The 21,229-nt window shown below is 41.1% G+C and overlaps 4 protein-coding genes across 4 annotated transcripts in view; all 4 read left to right on the plus strand.

Moving 5' to 3' along the window:
- The window catches only part of LOC133949100 (fish-egg lectin-like), a 40,841-nt gene extending 39,984 nt beyond the window's left edge, over positions 1-857 (plus strand). Inside the window, exons 4-6 of the mRNA XM_062383280.1 lie at positions 2-238; positions 415-638; positions 726-857. Of these exons, the coding sequence (XP_062239264.1) occupies positions 2-238; positions 415-638; positions 726-857 (593 nt within the window). The remainder of the gene's footprint in view (position 1; positions 239-414; positions 639-725) is intronic.
- Positions 858-4,206: 3,349 nt separating this feature from the next.
- On the plus strand, positions 4,207-6,840 carry LOC133949099 (mucin-2-like). Its single transcript, XM_062383279.1, has 5 exons — positions 4,207-5,248; positions 5,345-5,581; positions 5,766-5,989; positions 6,088-6,215; positions 6,479-6,840. Exons 1-5 carry the CDS (start codon positions 4,249-4,251, stop codon positions 6,618-6,620), a joined length of 1,731 nt encoding a protein of 576 aa, XP_062239263.1. The 5' UTR covers positions 4,207-4,248; the 3' UTR covers positions 6,621-6,840.
- A 4,748-nt stretch (positions 6,841-11,588) lies between these two features.
- Positions 11,589-13,434, plus strand: LOC133949129 (fish-egg lectin-like). The gene is made up of 5 exons (XM_062383318.1): positions 11,589-11,781; positions 11,882-12,118; positions 12,283-12,506; positions 12,597-12,724; positions 13,083-13,434. Exons 1-5 carry the CDS (start codon positions 11,727-11,729, stop codon positions 13,246-13,248), a joined length of 810 nt encoding a protein of 269 aa, XP_062239302.1. The 5' UTR covers positions 11,589-11,726; the 3' UTR covers positions 13,249-13,434.
- A 3,699-nt stretch (positions 13,435-17,133) lies between these two features.
- On the plus strand, positions 17,134-19,320 carry LOC133949130 (fish-egg lectin-like). Its single transcript, XM_062383319.1, has 5 exons — positions 17,134-17,282; positions 17,387-17,623; positions 17,788-18,011; positions 18,102-18,229; positions 18,620-19,320. Exons 1-5 carry the CDS (start codon positions 17,228-17,230, stop codon positions 18,759-18,761), a joined length of 786 nt encoding a protein of 261 aa, XP_062239303.1. The 5' UTR covers positions 17,134-17,227; the 3' UTR covers positions 18,762-19,320.
- The last annotated feature ends 1,909 nt before the right edge of the window (positions 19,321-21,229 follow it).

Consider the following 21,229-nt stretch of genomic DNA (forward strand, 5'->3'; position numbering starts at 1 on the left):
GGGAGGAACTGCAGGGAGGGTCCTCGGCTGTATGGCGCCATGCAGATTGATGCTGGAATGGGCCAAGTGGTTGTAGCAGACAAGTACAAACGGACGTACTTCCTCAGTGGACTTACCTTCTACAGACTGGGCAGACTGGGCATGAAGCATGTCACAGTGGGAGCTGGGGGATTGTGGGGAACTTGCCATACCAACAAGGTGTACAAATATGTGGCTGGAGACTTCAAACTTGACAAAGGTAACTAGAATATTATTCATTTCACATTAGTAAATACACTTTGTGTGACATTGGTTTTCTTACTGTATAATGCATTGCAGAGGTGGTTCACTACAATAATTATACTTGGACAATATAATAAGAACACAGCTGATTTCAAATGTTTGCATTGATCTTCTTCTTGGACTCGTCTTCAGGTCTGTCTATGCACCAGGTGGATGCTGGCGGTGATGGTCAGATTGTTGGAGTAGGATCCGGCAGCTATAACGCCTACTGTCTGAAAGAGGAGACAGCTTCGGGCTTCTGTGGACGACGCACCCTGAGCTGGACTTCTCTCTCAAGAAAGATGATGTACTACAGCTGTGGCCCAAGGATGGGATGCTGGGGAGTCGACAAACGTCACAGGATCTGGATCACAAAGGTTGGTCACTGAAATCTAATTTTGGCATCTATCGATTTACTCATTGATCATGACAACATCCCCATGTATGTGTGCTTCTTCTAAAAGAATATATCACCAACCAACTGCCGCACTAGTGGCTGGACAGCCGTGCCAGGGCCAAGAAGGAAAATGATTGAAGTGTCGTCAGACGGGAAGGTTTACGGCGTGACGACAACTGGCAGGATCTACGAAAGGTAAGTCAGGGGTCCTCAGTCTTATATATTACAACCGGGTATTTATTTTACACCAAATTCAAGTATTTATACTAGGGCTGTGAAACGATTACATTTTCTAATCAAATTAATCACCGGTTTCTATGGATTAATTATGTGATCACATTAACGATTTTCTCGGTATATTTTGTGAAAACAAAAATTTTAAGACAAAAGACGGATATATACATTCAACATGTTTTCTTTTTATATTCATAAATAAGCAAAACAATGGTGCTGCAACTCAGCAGTACTTTAGCAGTTGTCTTTGCTATTCCATATGGAACATTAATATAATCAGAATTCGGGCTTCTTAGCCATTGTATGGTTGAATAAAACTTTTTTCTTTTCTTTTTAAATCAAATAGAAATTATTTGAGCTTCTTAGCCATTATTTTTATAGCATTGTTGACATTTTTTATATTTTTTGTCAAACAACCATTAACCACACCATGATACAATGTAATGCCTCTCAAGGCTCTCTTAGCTAGTCTTCCTTTAGCCAATTGGTGAGGCAAACTAACTTCACTAACACATTCTCTGACAGTAAAGCTGACCGCTTCTTTTGCACAATGTGTACTGCGAGTGAAGCTGTTTTGGCGCATTCCACTTGAACGCCCCTCGCCCACCGACACATGCTTTTCGTTGTGGTGGTACTTTAGGCTTGTATTACTACTGTGAAACGATAACCTCTTCCCACAGAGTGTACATATCACCTTGGCTTTATTGAATGTTCGATCTTTGTTTTTTTGGAACACGATCTTCCCGTCCAGAAGGTTCTCAGGTTCATCAGAATTATCTATGTTGTTTGTTTGTTTGAATGGCAGCTGCCGTCTGGGTGGGTACATTGGAAGGTCCTTGTGCGCATGCGTTAAATGCATTAAAAAATTAATTAATCCTGTAATTTAATCATAACGGCTTAACGCGTTATTTTTCACACCTCTAATTTATACCATAAACAACAAAAATAACAGCAGCAAAGTCGGAATCCGGAGAAAGGAATATCCGAAGTCTGAAGTTGATACATTTACAATTGAACATAGTCATAGGCAAACGCTGGGTTCACGTCCCAATATGCATGCCCGTCAGACATGTGTCTTATGACCAGTGGAATCTTTGGATTGTGACCAACTCTGGTTTGATCATGAAGTGCTCACACTAATGTCATCAGTCTGTCTTGGCTCTCTTCCATTCAAAGTTCTTCATTTCTATCAAATCATTCAGTGCACACAGTTAATAAATGAATAGCATATGATTCTTTTCTACAGAGTCAAATCTCTGCTGTTAGTGCACTCATTTTCTCTTTATTAGACAGTTTATGTGGTAATCAGTGAGAAATGTGGCTGGAAGATCTGATTAATTCATAAATAAATTGTTCTTATTTCTTAAATGATCCAGCATAAATGCACAACATCTCTGATAAGCATTTAAAAGATTTGAAAGATAACTGCCCATTAAATAACAGGATCCTGTAAATGATCAAGAAACAGTCAGTCAAGAAAAAGTCAACAAAATAAATGGCAAAAGCAAATTTGCATGTTGAACATTAGGTTGAATGGATTATTTCTGACGATTCTCACACTTGTTTAACTTCTTCCTGCCAGTTCGTGAACTTTCTGATAAATGAGTCTTAATAAATGATAAAGCAATTTCTTCTGATTTTGAAATGCTGCATCTATAATAATATTGTACTTGTGCTGTTGAGAATGTGGTCTCGAAGCAAGAAAGAAGGGAAGCATTGTTGATTCTTCCAAACAAAATGTCCTTAAGAGGAGGAACTTTGATGAAAACCTTTCTTTTTGGTTTCAGTGTGGTTTAACGTTCCTTCAAGTAAATGTTAAAAATCAGCAAATTGTATAAAGTTTGATAGCAGAATCACTTCCAAGTGTTCTCACCACAACTTCACAATAATGTTTAAATAATCCAGAAGAATCATATAAAATTCTATAAATGTAATTTCATTTCACCCTGCTTTGTACATCATGTTAAAAACTGATAGGAAAAACTGAGGGTTTTCTTGAACATGGACGGTCGCCTTAGATGTCAAATGTCCTCACTCACAATAAGAGATTAAAACACAATGCTTTGTATGAGAGATAAAACAAATCCACAGAGTAAATCATCCTGGCTCAGGTGTTAAAAATCCTTTTAGTTATCTGTTGCACTTCTGTCCTGCAAACATGGCTCAACACTGCTCCTATGGTGTCATCCAAGTGTCTGCAAGCCCCTAAAGGTTTATGCGGGTAAAAATGTGTGCAAACTAATATTTCACCCGCAGCAAACATGCAATATTATCTACTAACAGTGCGCACTGAGGACTGCATAAAGAATTGAACATGCAGTCCATTTAGTACGTTTGCTTCAATGAATATGCATTATCTGGCGTTTCTACCTGAGTGCGCAAAATATTGGGAGGAGTAGATGCAAATACGTTAATTCAGCACACGCATTGTGATTTACATAGCCTGAAAACAATTGTTGGGATTGTGACTAGGTCTATATTTAATACGTTTGAAAGGAAAGTGCTAATCGGCACAGCATTGGGCACAATTGGATGCAGGCAAACAAAACTGAGCATTCGCAGCCACTAAACAACAGAAAATTTACATTGACTTTCATTTTGTCTTCCTATTTTCTTCTTTTTCGCAAGCTGTGCTTGTCTCCAGTGCGTTCATCTCCCCCGGTGCGCTCTTCTACCTCTTCTGTCCCTGGTTTTCTTGTGACCTTTTTTCCCCCTTTTGTTCTGCTTCTTATGTCCGGCCATCTTCTCTTCATTTCATCGGCTGTTCTTTTTGTTTTACCCACAGCACTTACCTTCTTGCGGATACTCTCCCATATTGCTTTTCTTTGTGTTGTATTAATATTTCTTAGCTGTAGCTCAACGACGATGTTTGTTTGCCTCCTCCACTAACACCTCCAATTCCATGGCATTCAATTTCGCTTTGTGCTTGCTTCCGCCCATGGAAGATAACATTTGATGTAAAAACCCATAAACAGTTAAATAATATCCTACATTTTAAAGTAGAATTGTTATTAGCTGGAAATAAGCCAAACGGATTTATGGTTAAGCCTGGAAAGTACGAATTGCTTTTGCCACATTTTAAGAAAGCAAAGAAAACTGACAAGTCATTGTTTAATTTGCAATACACCAAACACTGTCCTCCATAACATAAGGGCTTTCACATGTCATGTCATCTCCCATGACTATTTTTTATCTGGATGACTATTGTAAATGAAACACTTCCTGCTGAACCTGTTTTGGTGTAGATACGCCTTGGTTGAGAGTATATAAGCCACCTAGACCAGTTGGGATGTAAAACAGCGGCTCCACTGAGATATTATTTCAATCCTGCAGAGGCTTACGGACTTGGAGACAACATGAGAGCTGTCGTAGCCTTGTTGCTGCTGCTGTGTAGCCTGGCTGTCAATCTTGTTGACAGCCGTGGGCCTACTACTACTCCTGCTACTACTACTACTCCTGCTACTAGTACTACTCCTACTACTACTACTCCTACTACTACTACTACTACTCCTGCTACTACTACTACTCCTATTACAACTCCTACTCCTACTACTACTCCTGCTACTCCTACTACTACTCCTACTACTACTACTACTACTCCTACTACTACTCCTGCTACTACTAATACAACTCCTGCTACTACTCGTTTTACTACTCCTGGAGGTCCTCGTCCTACCACTCGTCGTACAACTCGTCCTGCCACCCGTCCTACTACTCGTCCTGCCACCCGTCCTACTACTCGTCCTGCCACCCGTTCTACTACTCTTCGTACCTCTCGTCCTACCTCTCGTCCTACTACTCGTCCTACCTCTCGTCCTACCATCCGTCCTACTACTAGTCGTACCACTCGTCCTACCTCTCGTCCTACTACTCGTCCTACCATCCGTCCTACTCGTCCTACCACCCGTTGGACCACTCGTCCTACTACTCGTCCTACTACTCGTCCTGCCACCCGTCCTACTACTCGTCCTACCTCTCGTCCTACCATCCGTCCTACTACTAGTCGTACCACTCGTCCTACCTCTCGTCCTACTACTCGTCCTACCACCCGTTGGACCACTCGTCCTACTACTCGTCCTACTACTCGTCCTGCCACCCGGCCTACTACTCGTCGTACCTCTCGTCCTACTACTCGTCCTACCTCTCGTCCTACCATCCGTCCTACTACTAGTCGTACCACTCGTCCTACCTCTCGTCCTACTACTCGTCCTACCATCCGTCCTACTCGTCCTACCACCCGTTGGACCACTCGTCCTACTACTCGTCCTACTACTCGTCCTACCACTCGTCCTACCACTCGTCCCTATACTCGTCCTACCAATCGTCCTCGTCCTACCAATCCTCCTCGTCCTGACCGTAAGTCACTGTCAGATGATTTCATGTCGCAGTCGTTGAAACAGTGTTTAGTACGATTTTTTTGTCTGAACAGAAATACAATGTTTCCACACACAGGATGGACCTGCAGGGAGGGTCCTCGGCTGAATGGCGCCATGCAGATTGATGCTGGAATGGGAGAAGTGGTTGTAGCAGACAAGTACAAACGGACGTACTTCCTCAGTGGACTTGCCTTCTACAGACTGGGCAGACTGGGCATGAAGCATGTCACAGTGGGAGCTGGGGGATTGTGGGGAACTTGCCATGCCAACAAGGTGTACAAATATGTGGCTGGAGACTTCAAACTTGCCAAAGGTAACTAGAATTATTATTCATTTCACATTAGTAAATACAATGTGTGTGACATTGTTTTTTTTTGTGTATAATGGGTTGCAGAGGTGGTTCAGTACAATAATTATACTTGGTCAATATAATAAAAACACAACAGATTCCCAATGAAATATAATGTTTGCTTTGAACTTCTTGGACTCGTCTTCAGGTCTGTCTATGCACCAGGTGGATGCCGGCGGTGATGGTCAGATTGTTGGAGTAGGATCCGGCAGCTATAACGCCTACTGTCTGAAAGAGGAGACAGCTTTGGGTTTCTCTGGACGACGCACCCTGAGCTGGACTTACCTCTCAAGAAAGATGATGTACTACAGCTGTGGCCCAAGGATGGGATGCTGGGGAGTAGACAAAAGTTACAGGATCTGGGTCACAAAGGTTGGTCACTGAAGCCTCACTGAAATCTCAATTTGGCATCTATCCATTAACCAATTGATCATCACAACATCCCCATGTATGTGTTCTTCCTCTGACAGAATATATCACCAACCAACTGCCGCACTAGTGGCTGGACAGCTGTGTCAGGGCCAAGAATGAAAATGATTGAAGTGTCGTCAGACGGAAACGTTTTTGGCTTGACTACAACTGGCAGGGTCTACCAAAGGTAAATCAGTGGTCCTCACAGTCTTATATATTACAACCAATTTCAAGTATTAATACCATAAACAACAAAAATAACAGCAGCAAAGTCAGAATCTGAAGAAAAGACAATCCAAAGTCAGCATGTTGATACATTACATCGGTGTAATTGAACATAGTCTTTCCAGGATTTATGGCTCCTATTGAAATCTGTTAGTGTTGCCTGTAATTAAAGCTCTCAGTTCATGTCGATTCATAAACACTTGTGTATGACCTTTCTCTCAACAGAACTGGCATCACCAACCATCGCAGACAAGGCACACGCTGGGTTTACATCCCAATGTGCATGCCCGTCAGACACCTGTCCTTTGACCTGAAGAATCTTTGGATCGTGACCACCTCTGGTTTGACCATGAAGTGCTCATGCTAATGTCATCAGTCTGTCTTGGCTCTCATCCATTCAAAGTTCTTCATTTCTTTTAAATCATTCAGTGCACACAATTAATAAATTATTAGCATTTTTTCTTCAGTGTTGAATCTCTGCTGTAACTGTAATGACTGAATAGTCTCATGCATCTTTAACTTCTTCCTGCCAATTGGTGGACTTTCTACTAAATTATTCTCAATAAATGATAATTTAATCAATTTCATCTGACTTTTGTGATGCTGCATCTATAATTATCAGAGGGAAAACATTGCTGAAAACCTTTCTTTTTGGTTTCAGTGTGGTTTTAACGTTCCTTCAAGTAAATGTTCAAAATCACCTAATTTAATAAAGTTTGATAGCAGAATCACTTCCAAATATTTTCCGAATCAAGAAAAATCAATGTTTATAAATTTTAACCGTCACAGACCATATAATATAAACTGATTTCACACCATGTTATTTCCTTTTCACCCTGCATTGTACATCATGGTAAATACTGATAGGAAAGGACTAGGTTTTTTTTTAGATGCACAATTGCCCTTACAGTAAGAGATCAAAACACAATGCTTTCTATGAGTGTTACAAAATATCCACAGTGTAAATCCTCCCGGCTCAGGTGTTAAAATTCCTTTAAGTTATCTCTTGCACTTCTGCTCTGCCTATGAGACTTTTGGCAGAGGTTTTTATTAAACATTTATCATAAATATAATATTTGTCCACCTTTATGTAGTTCTGTAAAGGCGAAGCTTCTCTCACTATGACTTACTGGTTTTAAATGCCACAAGCAAAAAACAAGTTTATCGAAATACGTCTCCTCATTTGTGTCTGCACCAACTCTGATGGGGAATTTTTTTGTAAACATGTTTCAACACTTTGCCTGGGTGGGCTTGTCATACACAGTCTTGTTGATTGGAATAACCGGAAGTCAAAATTAATGGTGTTTTCTTTAATGCTTTACCCATTATTTTGAAGCTTAACACCAAGATTTAAGGTAAAAGATAAATTACAAAAATAAGTAACCAAGACTCAACATAACAATTGCATCCTTTGATTTGAGTCTCTCAGTTTTGCATTGAAAGACAACAAAACCTTTCAAGAATTGAGATAATGGTAAATAGTGCATTCCAATCTTCTTGAGGGAGGACTCCCACTGGCTATGTCAAAAGTATACACAACCAATAAAAAACATCAGGATGCAAAAAGAAAGAGAATCAATAAAGGAATGAAAGAGAATCTTTTAGTTGGTGATACCGAATTTTGGAAAAACATTAAAAAATATATTTTTTTTTTAAGCTAGCACATTAATTTAGCAATGGAAGAAAGCTAGCGCCACCAGGAGCCTGTGGCCACTACCCGGAGCTAGCTTCCTGCCGGAGCTAGCTAACCAGGTTCTCACTTATTTGCCTCCCTTTATCGCACCAAGAAAAAAAAGTTCCAGTAATGCAGAGTGGACACTTCACTAGCTGTAGAGGCTTGGATGTGGTTACTTTCTGGTCACGTGGCAGTGGACTTGTTTGTGTCAGGGGAGAATGGCAGTGCCCACTTTTCTTTTCCCTGCATGATCTGACCACCACTGGGAGCTGATACTTTGCATGAACGAATGGCCGCAAGTTCCATTATATGCATTTCCCTGGGTTTGATTCCCCGACATTGATCGGGGTGCAGATGAATTGTCGGTCACTGGTTTTAGTGGCTCCTCACTGGCTGTCCGTGCATTGGCTGACAGAAGAGTAGCAGCTACACCCCAGCCAACTTCTATGTTGTTTTTTAGGGACGTGGCTCTTCTTTGTCTGTCAAATCTAAGCTTCTGCATCAATGTTCAATCACGAAAGGGAATCTGTAGTTTGTCTGTTCACTACCACTACAGGAACATGGCGATGCAACCTGGCAATGACCAGAGAAGCGAGACCCACTCCCTGTGTAAATATATTGGTGACCTGCCAATAAACCTAACAAAGGAGGAGAAGAACAGGTACAACTAATAGTTCCGGATTATTACCCAACAGCCCATTAGAGCGGGCACGGCACTAGTTCTATCTAAACTGCAGGTGTGGTCAACAGGTGAATAACATTCTGCTCTTAATACTGTGCATTTTCCATTAATGACACATGTGGCATTAGTTCACTGTAGTTTTACTCACACACACACACTTCTTAACCCTAGAACACTAACGTCGGGTTATTTTCACCCAAGCGATTGTGGTCATGGGATTTTCATTTTTATTGCTGCAGACTGAGTGGCGTGGGTCCTTGGGTAGCTTCAGTCTGCTAACTGACGTCATAGAAGTTAGGCTATGCACCAGGTGGATGCTGGCGGTGATGGTCAGATTGTTGGAGTAGGATCTGGCAACTATAACGCCTACTGTCTGAAAGAGAAGACAGCTTTGGCCTTCTGTGGACGACGCACCCTGAGCTGGACTTCCCTCTCAAGGAAGATGATGTACTACAGCTGTGGCCCAAGGATGGGATGCTGGGGAGTCGACAAACGTTACAGGATCTGGGTCACAAAGGTTGGTCACTGAAATCTCATTTTGGCATCTACCCATTAACTTACTGATCATGACAACATCCCATGCATGTGTGCTTCTTCTGACAGAATATATCACCAACCAACTGCCTCACTAGTGGCTGGACAGCCGTGGCAGGGCCAAGAAGTGGTGTAATTGGCCATTGTCTTTCAAAGATAGAAACAGTTTAACCCAAATTGAAGGCTCCTCCTTCAGTCAGTGTCAAGCTTACAAACAGCAGGGTGTTGGGTGGTAAAAGGCAGCATTCTTCATCGAATTCTACAGCTTGTACCTTAGATATAAATAATGAATTTGTGATGTTTTGCCTGTAATTACAGCTGTCAGCTCATGTCAATTCATGAACACTTGTGGATGACTTTTTTCTCAACAGGGCTGGTATCACCAACGGTCGCAGACAAGGCAAACGCTGGGTTTACGTCCCAATGTGCACGGCCGTCAGACACCTGTCCTACGACCTGTGCAATCTTTGGATTGTGACCACCTCTGGTTTGATCATGAAGTGCTCACGCTAATTTCATTAGTGTGGCAGATCTTTAATGGGCATCAATCTCTGATTTGGCTTTCATCCCTTTAAACTTCTATCCTATCTTTGGTGTAACTTCATTCATCCTCTCTTCATTAGACTACTGTTTATTTGGGTATCAGTGAAAACCCACTGCTGCAAGTACTTGATTCTTAAATATATTGTGGTTCTTTCTTAAATGATTCAGCATCACTGCACAAAATCTCTGATAGGCATTTAAATGGGACTGTCAATTACTGAGAAACAAAGTTGTTTAAAAAGAATTACAACACATTGAACTGTCAAACAAATATATGACAGTAACATGTGTATTGAATGGATTATTCCAAGCATGGATAACTTTTTCCTGTACTTTCTTCTATCTTAATAAGTGATATTTGAAGCAATTTCACCTGAGGTTTACTGAAGACGTGTAACTTCTGTGTGACGTGTAACTTCCCCGCAAACCTTTTTTTTACTGGGTTCAGTGTGGTTTTAACATGCCCTCAACTCGATGTTCAAGTCAAGTTGAAGTATCAAGTGTTCAAGTAAAGTAGAACCATTACTGAATGTTCTTTGTCTGCCCGTACTATTTGTGTAGCCAGTCTGTACTTTTAAACACTTCTTCAATTCTAAGGCACATAGAGCATGTCAAAACACATTTCAAAGCAAGAAATAAAACAACGATTACAAGTGCAATATCCACAGTTATTTGATAAAGTGAGAGCTGTGTATATGAGTAATCAGCCAGAAGATTTTAACAACGCCAAGCTGAAGAAAAGTCGTGCCGAGATACTATAAACACATCAGCTGTCCTACGTGTGGTGAGAACACGCTCAACCATATTTACACATAGGGTTGCCAACCGTCCCTTGAAAAACGGAATCATCCCGTACTGAGAAACAAAAGCACCTGTCCAGAATTGAGCTGAAAAGGGACGCACTTTGTCCCGTATTACTGTGAGATTTAAAAAATGGCCAGTAAAATGCCAATGGAAAATTAATAACAGGGCGCTTTATATGAAAATGTACGGTAAACTTGTTCCCAGGCAATGTCCTGCTCTGGGATCAATGAGCTGACAGCATATTCACACACGAATATGATGATACAGAATAAGCTCATCCCATTGGTCGAGGAGGTACAGTTGCTCGTGGAGAAGATAGTGGAAGATAATTAAGTATTAAGAGAAGATGGTGGAAGACAAAAAAAGCAGCATGCTGACAGTGACACAGACGCCGACACTGCTTTACGGGGCGGTACAGCTTCGAGCAGCAATACCACTCGTACTCCTCTGAGAAAAAAGCAGAAAAGGATGCAAAAATACTGGGAGCAATGGGAAAAGCAATCACCTCAGGGTCAAATACTTAAAAAAATCTTTTCACTCACAAAAAAAGGGGCTTAAAAAAATTCACCACGCCAGGAAGGGTGAAGGCAATCAGGTCGGCCGGCCCTGCCAATGAGGTGTCCCTTAATTTTTTTTCAGGGAGTTGGCAACCCTCTTTACACACCTTTATGGAATGCATGTAAGGCTCCACCTCGCCAATTTGGGGATTTTTGTGTGTTGATTCTCTACAAGAAGTTTCAATAACCTTTGAAGAAAAGATGTCCAATATTTTTTCACTTCACCAAAACAACAAGTTTTAGGACCCCAGCGAACTTTTGTGCGAGTTGATATAAGAAAGTAATGAAGTGCTCATCTAGATGTTTCACAAATTTGTCATCAGTAAAGGCAACTCGGAGAGAGGAGCTTGGGACTGCCGGAGAGGAGGAGGAGACGAGTGGAGTGGAGTGCCAGGATATATTTGCCAGTGCCAGAGAGGGAAAGAAAAGAAAGATGAGTCAATATAAAGGATATAAAGGAAGGAGAATAGAGGAGAAAGAGGCATGGCAGACACTTATGTATGAATCCACACATTCCCTGAACAGCCTGCAGATCCAGTTTTGGGGATTTTTTGTATCAGTCCAGATAAAGTATATAAGGCACATAATGATCAGCTGAAGGACAGCAGGTCCACAGAGAAGAGAGCGGTCCATCCATTGTTGCACTGCAGAGGACAGACTCACAAACACAGAGACAACATGAAAGCTGCCGCAGCCTTCTTGCTGGTGCTGGGTTGCCTGGCTGTCAGTCATGGTAAGTCAAGATTCACATTTTCCTTTTCAGTCTTAATCGTTGAATCGTCGTTTTATTCAATTTTTCTACCTTCAGATAAATCATGATTTTGTCTTCACAGCATGGAAATGCACCGAGGCTCCTCGGCTGTCCTACGCCTTACAGATTGACGCTGGAATGGGAATGGTGGTTGCAACAGACGCTTACAGGCGGGCCTATTTCCTGAGCGGACGGTCCTGGTACAGACTGGGCACAACTGCCCTCAAGCATGTCTCAGTGGGACCTGCAGGAACGTGGGGGACTGACACCTCGAACAGGGTCCACAAATTGGTCGCTGGAAACTTTAAACGAGCCAATGGTAACTATTAAATATTATTGTGTTTGTATGATCATCATGTTGTTTGTTTACTGTATAATGCATTGTCGCTACGGCATTCTCCACATTTATATTAGATTGTTATATTGTATGTTTGTATTACAGTGCTGTAATGGTAATATAATAACCCATGTGTTGGTCTTCAGGTCTGACCATGCAGCAGGTAGATGCTGGTGGTGCTGGGCAGCTTGTCGGGTCAAGGCCCTCCAGCTATCTCGCCTTCTGTCTGAGAAAGACTTATGCTTTGCCATACACTGGAGTGGGCGGTACCGCCTGGTCTACCCTTTCAAGAAGGCTGAAGTACTTTAGCTGTGGCCCACTGTACGGATGCTGGGGCGTTGACACAAGTTCCCGTGTTTTTCTCACTAGGGTGAGTCGCTGTAGCATCTCATAATGTCATTTACTGTGCTCACTCACAGATCATGGCAACATCACCATGTATGTGTTCTTCTTCTGACAGGCAATGTCACCAACCTCCTGCGGCACAAGTGGCTGGTTGTATGTGAAAGGGATAACAATGAAAATGGTTGAAGTGGGGACAGACGGAAGCGTTTTTGCAGTGAGTACAAAGGGCAAGCTCTACCAAAGGTAAGTCAGCGATCCTCAGAGTCTCATATGTTACATACAAATATGTGTTTGACTGTGCACACATCATTGCAGTATACGTGTAATTTAAGAACAAGAAACACAAGAGCACAGTATTCTAAACATGTCTCTGTCTTTAATGGAATTACATCTGGCATCAAAAGAGCAAAAAATTTAAACCAGAAGTCAACATATAATAACAGTGGTGTTATTTACAATTGTCTTTCAATACTGTAAAGATTTCGTCATCTCCTTCACTTAGTCTCATGCAACACTTGTACCTTAGATATGAAGAGTGAAAATCCCAGCACTCAGTTCATGTCTATTCATAAAAACACGTGTTTGACTTTCCTCTCATCAGAGTTGGCATCGGCGCACGTCGCCCACAAGGCACAGCTTGGCGTTTTGTCCAGACGTGCATGGACGTCCAGCACGTGTCCTATGACCTGCGCCAGCTCTGGGTCGTCACCACCTCTCGCAGTGTCATGACATGCACTAATGTCAAGAGTTTGGCAGTTGATAAATGAGCAGCGATCTCTGTGTGTCTCGGCTGTCATACGTTTACATGTTTGCCTTTTCTTCAGATGATTTGATTCTTTTCTCTGAAATATACAAAATCTGTGGTGTAAATACTAATTTTTCTTAAATATATTGTGGTTCTTTCTTAAATGATTCAGCATCACTGCACAAAATCTCTGATAAGCATTTAAATGACAGTAACATGTGTATTGAATGGATTATTCCCAGCATTGATAACTTTTTCCTGTACTTTCTTCTATCTTAATAAATGATAATTGAAGCAATTTCATCTGACTTTGTTTCCAAATATTATTGCCGTCGTGAATGAAGTCTTAAATAAGTAAAGCACTTTTGGCTATTCCAAACTAAATGTACTGAACACGTGTAACTTCCCCGCAAACTTTTTTTCTTCTGGATTCAGTGTGGTTTAAACATTCCCTCAACTCAATGTTCAAATCAAGAACTAAAATAGGTTTGATGACAGAACCGTTACTGAATGTTCTGTGTCTGCCCATACTATTTTTAATAATAAAACAAAGATTATCAGTGCAATATCCACAGTTATTTAATAAAGTGAGAGCTGTGTATATTAATAATCCGCCAGAAGATTTTAACAACACCAAGCTGGAGTAAATTCCTGCCTAGATACTGTTAACACATCAGCTGTCCTACTTGTGTTGAGAACACACTCAACCATATTTACACACCTTTCTGGAATGCATATCAGGCTCTACCTAACCAAACGTTGACAAATGTGTTTTAATATGTAAGGATAACGATCAAATGTCCATTGTGCAAGCATTATAAGCAGTTTCTCTCTCTCTCTCTCTCTCTCTCTCTCTCTCTCTCTCTCTCTCTCTCTCTCTCTCTCTCTCTCTATCTATCTCTCATAGCAATGCAATCTCAGTGTTTACGCACTTCCATGTTTTATATCACAGTTGAATCTCGAATCTAACCCGGGCCACCTTGGTAAGTACGGCTGCGCCTCCTACAGCTCATGTAAGAGAGGAGGTAAATCCCCATTGTTCACTTGTCTTCCGATTTTCAAGTCATTTCCACAGTTGCAGATGTCAGATGTGTACATATATGACACAGAATGCTTGGTTACAATAAAACTCATGCACAAATATATTGGTTGTTTTGGATGACCATGAAGATATGTTTCTATAATATTTAAAACTTACCCCAACAATTAGATTTTAGGTGCATTATATTCTCTTGCATATAAAACGGCTACCATGGTGCATTTTTCTGTATCACTTTGTAGATAAATTAAGTCTTCATGGATCGGGCTTCATAATGTTTTGAACTTTTACACGTCTGCTTCTTTAGGAAAACTAAATTGAATGTGCATATAATTTATGCACATTTTTTTTTTTGTGTGTGTTGCTTCTCCACTAGAACTGTCAATAACCTGTGAAGAAAAGATATCCAATATTTTTTCACGGCACCAAAACAACAAGCATAAGGACCCCAGTGAACTTTTGTGCAAGTGGATGTTAGAAAGGGAGACTTATGAATTTCGTTGATAAATCCACAAAAGCACCGCTGTTATTTTATAGATCTGGAAATAGACATATGATATTGCAATCATTTTTTTACAACGTTTAGCTCCCTATTTTTCGCCTTTTTGCATCCGAGATTTTTACAATTGCAAGTGGCCTCTTGTGTTTGTGGCTCGTCTTGCATATCCACAACCTTTCCAACAACTGCACACCTCCATTTATGAGAAAAGATGGCATATCATTATTGATTGATGATCGCCTGGTGACTCGAGTGCCACGAAATGTAATGACATTCCTGGTTTTGTGTTTATCAAGACCAACAAATCAAACATTTGAAAAGAATGAAAAGATACTTGTAAACGTTCAAAAATAAAACATTTCCTCCTTGATTCCCCGAACAGCCTGCAGAACCAGTTTTGGAGATTTTTAGTATCAGTCCAGATAAAGTATATAAGGCATACATTGATCAGTTGAAGGACAGCAACTCCACAGAGAAGAAAGCGGTTCATCCATTGTTGCACTGCAGAGGACAGACTCACAAACACAGAGACAACATGAAAGCTGCCGCAGCCTTCTTGCTGGTGCTGGGTTGCCTGGCTGTCAGTCATGGTAAGTCAAGATTCAGCCATGTTCATTGTGCAAGCATTGTAAGCAGTTTCTCTCTCTCTCTCTCTCTCTCTCTCTCTCTCTCTCTCTCTCTCCATCTCTCTCTCTCTCTTTCTCTCTCTCTCTCTCTCTATCTCTCAGAGCGATGCAATCTCAGTGTTTACGCACTTCCATTAGATAGATAGATAGATCGATAGATAGATTCAACTTTATTGTCATTGCACAGTACAAGTACATATACAACGAAATGCGGTTTAGCATCTAACCAGAAGTGCAAAAAGAAAAAGAAATGGCAGTTAAAGTGCAGAGATGGAATATCTAAATAAATATGAAGTACAGTTAGAAATAAAAATGGAATATAAATGGAAATATAAATGGAATATGAACAGTATTAAGAAGTAAGGTATGATATAAGAATGATGAATACACTGAGAGCAAGATAATATAAAAAAATAGGAATACACTATAGGTGGGATAATACAGTAGGAATAAGTTTAGTGCAAATGTACAAATGTTCAAATGTACAAATGTTCATTTATAAGTGGCAGCTCAAGAGTTAACTAAAAACAAGGGTGTGTCTGACAGGTTGCTTTAACTCTCAGTATAAACAGATTTGCCTGAATCACTGTGTGTTTTATATCACAGTTGAATCTCGAATCTAACCCGGGCCACCTTGGTAAGTATGGCTGCGCCTCCTACAGCTCATGTAAGAGAGGAGGTAAATCCTTCCGATTTCAAGTCATTTCCACAGTTGCAGATGTCAGATGTGTACATATATGACACAGAATGCTTGGTCACAATAAAACTCATACACAAATATATTGGTTGTTTTGGATGACCATGAAGATATGTTTCTGTAATATTTAAAACTTACCCCAACAATTCCATTTTAGGTGCATTATATTCTCTTGCATGTAAAACGGCTACCATGGTGCATTTTTCTGTATCACTTTGTAGATAAATTAAGTCTTCATGGATCGGGCTCCATAATGTTTTGAACTTTTACACGTCTGCTTCTTTAAGGAAAACTAAATCGAATGTGCATATACTTTATGCCCATTTGTTTTTTTGTGTGTTGCTTCTCTACTAGAACTGTCAATAACCTGTGAAGCAAAAGATATCCAATATTTTTTCACGGAACCAAAACAACAAGTATAAGGACCCCAGTGAACTTTTGTGCAAGTGGATGTAAGAAAGTAATGAAGTGCTCAACTGGATGTTTCACAAATGTGTCATCAGTAAAGGCAACGCGGGTGCCAGTAAATATCTGCCAGTGCACAAGAGGGCAAGATAAGTCAACATAAAGAGGAGAAAGAGGCATGGCAGAGACTTGTGTAATTTGTGGATAAATCCACAAAAGCATCGCTGTTATTTTCTAGACCTGGAAATAGACATATGATATTGCAATCATTTTTTTACAACGTTTAGCTCCCTATTTTGCGCGTATTTGCATCCAAGATTTTTACAATTGCAAGTGGCCTCTTGTGTTTGTGGCTCGTCTTGCGTATCCACACCCTTTCCAACAACTGCACACCTACATTCATGAGAAAAGATGGCAAATCATTATTGTTTGATGATCGCCTGGTGACTCCAGTGCCACGAAATGTGATGACATTCCTGGTTTCGTGTTGATCAAGTCCAACTAGCTAAACATTTGAAAAGAATGAAAACATACTTGTAAACGTTCAAAAATAAAACATTTCCTCCCTGATTCCCCGAACAGCCTGCAGAACCAGTTTTGGGGATTTTTTGTATCAGTCCAGATAAAGTATATAAGGCACACAATGATCAGTTGAAGGATAGCAACTCCACAGAGAAGAGAGCGGTTCATCCATTGTTGCACTGCAGAGGACAGACTCACAAACACAGAGACAACATGAAAGCTGCCGCAGCCTTCTTGCTGGTGCTGGGTTGCCTGGCTGTCAGTCATGGTAAGTCAAGATTCACATTTTCCTTTTTCAGTCTTAATCTTTGAATCGTCGTTTTATTCCATTTTTCGACCCATCTAAGATAAATCATGATTTTGTCTTCAAAGCATGGAGATGCAGCGAGGCTCCTCGGCTGTCCTACGCCTTACAGATTGACGCTGGAATGGGAATGGTGGTTGCAACAGACGCTTACAGGCGGGCCTATTTCCTGAGCGGACGGTCCTGGTACAGACTGGGCACAACTGCCCTCAAGCATGTCTCAGTGGGACCTGCAGGAACGTGGGGGACTGACACCTCAAACAGGGTCCACAAATTGGTCGCTGGAAACTTTAAACGATCAACTGGTAACTATTAAATATTATTGTGTTTGTATGATCATCATGTTGTTTGTTTACGGTTTAATGCATTGTCGCTACGGCATTCTCCACGTTTATATTAGATTGTTATATTGTATGTTTGTATTACAGTGCTGTAATGGTAATATAATAACCCATGTGTTGGTCTTCAGGTCTGACCATGCAGCAGGTAGATGCTGGTGGTGCTGGGCAGCTCGTCGGGTCAAGGCCCTCCAACTATCTCGCCTACTGTCTGAGAGAGCAGTATGCTTTGCCATACACTGGAGTGGGCGGTATCGGCTGGTCTTACCTTTCAAGAGCCCTGAAGTACTTTAGCTGTGGCCCACTGTACGGATGCTGGGGAGTTGACACAAGTTCCCGTGTTTTTCTCACTAGGGTGAGTCGCTGTAGCATCTCATAATGTCATTTACTGTGCTCACTCACAGATCATGGCAACATCACCATGTATGTGTTCTTCTTATGACAGGCAATGGCACCAACCACCTGCAGGACCAGTGGCTGGATCTACGTGTCAGGGATTGCAATGAAAATGGTTGAAGTGGGGACAGACGGAAACGTTTTTGGAGTTAGCACAGCCGGCAAGCTCTACCAAAGGTGAGTCAGCGGTCCTCAAAGTCTTATATATTACATACAAATGTGTGTTTGACTGTGCACACATCATTGCAGTATACGTGTAATTTAAGAACAAGAAACACATGAGCACAATATTCTAAACATGTCTCTGTCTGTAATGAAATTACATCTGGCATCGAAAGAGCAGAAGTCAACATATAATTACAATGGTGCAATTGATAATTGTCTTTCAATACTGTAAAGATTTCATCCGACACTTGAGTCATCTCCTTCACTTAGTGTCAAGCTTACAAACAGCAAAGTGCAGCGTTCCTCACGCGACACTTGTACCTTAGATATGAAGACTGAAAAATCACAGCACTCGGTTCATGTCTATTCATTAAAACACATGTTTGAATTTCCTCTCATCAGACTTGGAATCAGCTCAAGGAGCCCCCAAGGCACAACTTGGAGGTTGGTCCCGATGTGCATGACCGTCCAGCACGTGTCCTATGACCTGCGCCAGCTCTGGGTCGTCACCACCTCTCGCATGGTCATGACATGCATCCACTAATGTCTTGAGTGTGGCAGATGATGAATGAGCACCGATCTCTGTTTGTCTCGGCTTTCATCCGTTTATGTCTTTCTTTTCTTCGGATGATTTGATTTGTTTCTCTTATTTTTCTCCTCTGCTTATTTCAGCATCAATACAGGAAATCTATTATCAACATTATCAAAAAAAATTGTAGGTTATGAGCACATTTCAAAAGTATGTAATGTAAATTGCATCAGGCAAAATGTTATTTGAAAAACTAAATCAATTGAATTTCTAGACAAACAAATGTGTATATGAATCTTAAGGTTGCAATGTGTTTTTTTCTGAAGAATCCCCAGCATGTTGAACCTCTTCCCATTACATCAGATAGTTGCCCTCCAATTAAATAGTTGTGCTCTAGTGAATGTGTTATTTTAAAGAAAGAAAAATGTAAACATTGTTGGATCCTCCAAACAAAATGTAACAAAGAACTGTAACTTTGCTGAAAAGCTCTCTTTTAGGGTCTGTGTGGTTTAAATATTTCTTCAACTCAATGTTCAAATTGCAAAATCAAATAAAAAGTTTCATAGCAGAACAATTACTGAATGTGTCTATCTGTTACATGCAAAACACACAGCGGCCAGTGAGTCGAGGAAAACACACAATCTGCGTTACAATCTCAGAATACCTGTGTATGCAAAACACCACAAGGGTTGTCAGGAGCTGCTGATTTACTATTCCAGTTCCTCCACAAGAGAATGAGCTTTTTTTGACTGTCACCCAACCAATGATTTTAACCAGTAAACTTAGGTCCAGTAGAAAGGTCACAGCTCAAACACACCTTTAACCTGACGCTGCTGGAGCTGTCACTCCTGGGAAAACAACCTAGATAACTGAGCTTTAGCAACCCAACTGGTATGTCGTATGGATGGTGATCTTAGCCCAGCCTCAACGCACTGCATTCTCAAGACCTTTCTTTTTTTTTATTATTTCATTTTCAGGGAGAGACACGTCAGCCAAACCTTAGGGGTAGAACTTGTTCCAGCAGACCCCCCCCCCCCCCCCCCCCCCCCCCACACACACACACACTTCCCAGCTCCTGATTGGCCACATGGGTCCATCAAATTCTGGGTCTACCCCTTGATCTCCTGTCAGTTGGGTTTGTCTGGAAAACGTCCGATCAGGGAGCCTCCTGCTGAGATGCCCAGACCACCGCAACTGTAAAACTGGGATTGAACTGTATGGAAAGTTAGATTCGCTTTTTGGGATTTATATGAAATAAAAGAAGCATTATTTCAAATTTCACTACTGAGATTATTTTTTATTGATTTATCTAAATCACTACAAACCGCAGCAGTCCAGTGGAAACCGCAAAGCTGGATGGTTACATTGATGTCTTTTTATATCAAATTCAAACTGGATATCTGCAACTCCTTTTTAATTCTATGTTTTTTAATTAGCTGTCCATTAAGGGGGGGAATCACAATTTACAATTACAAATACTTTGAACACCTTCAAACAATCAAAACACTTTTATTTTGTCCAAGTTAATTGCTTTAACATGTTAGCTAGACTTTTCTCACTGTTAATCATCCTCGACCAACTTGACTGCCGTAGCCAGTGTATGAGCAACACATGATTGTTGTTGCTTTCATGGGCAAGTGTGACTTTTGTTGTGTATCCACACCACAGACTGACCCACGTCCAGTTCTAACAGGACATTGCACTGCAACTGCATGAATCGCAAATGTCAGAAATCATCAATCATGGCCTGGATTGCTGCAAAACATCATAGGAGTCCTAGTTTAGTGGAAGCCAGTCTGAAAACAACAGAAAAATAGAAGTGACAGAACAACTTGTACCTCTGAAGCCGTTTTGATTCCACTCACAGAAATGTCGGTATGAGATGAGTCGGGACGGTAAAGCTAAATGTTCTCTTCTGGCTTCTTTAACAGCCTGCAGAACCTGTCCGGGCTCTAACTTTGCACCTGTCTCGTGTGTTACTGGAATATGAATGTTAGGAGCATGACAGCATTCCGAGTGGCCGTGGGTGAAAAATAAAGGGGAGGGGGAGAGAGAATAAATTTCAAACAAAATGCAGGTGTACAATATAGAAAGGCAGAAAATAATAAATTAGGATTATAGATCACAAATACCTGTTGACCGCGAGTCACAGACAGGCTGGTCATGCATACACCAAATCCTTGAAGGCCATGGCTGTTGAAGTCCCCAGCTCTCAGAGGGGGAGTGGGGTCATCTCACACATCGTGTGGGATCAGCAACGTTTTTGATTTTCCAACTTAAAGCCAAAGTAGAAGTTGATAATTGTGTCCTTTGATTTGTGAGGATGTGTCTTCTTGTCTCTGTCATGTAATGCTCAGACCTGTACATGTTTTAGCTGTATCTTTCCTTTAATTTGAATCCCCTGCACCTGTCCGTCATGATGATGAGCTATGAAGTCATTTCCTGATATCTCCCAGGGCAATATACAGTATGTCATCTTCAAT

Source organism: Platichthys flesus, chromosome 23 (assembly GCF_949316205.1).
Source record: "Platichthys flesus chromosome 23, fPlaFle2.1, whole genome shotgun sequence".
Classification (NCBI taxonomy): Eukaryota; Metazoa; Chordata; class Actinopteri; order Pleuronectiformes; family Pleuronectidae; genus Platichthys; species Platichthys flesus.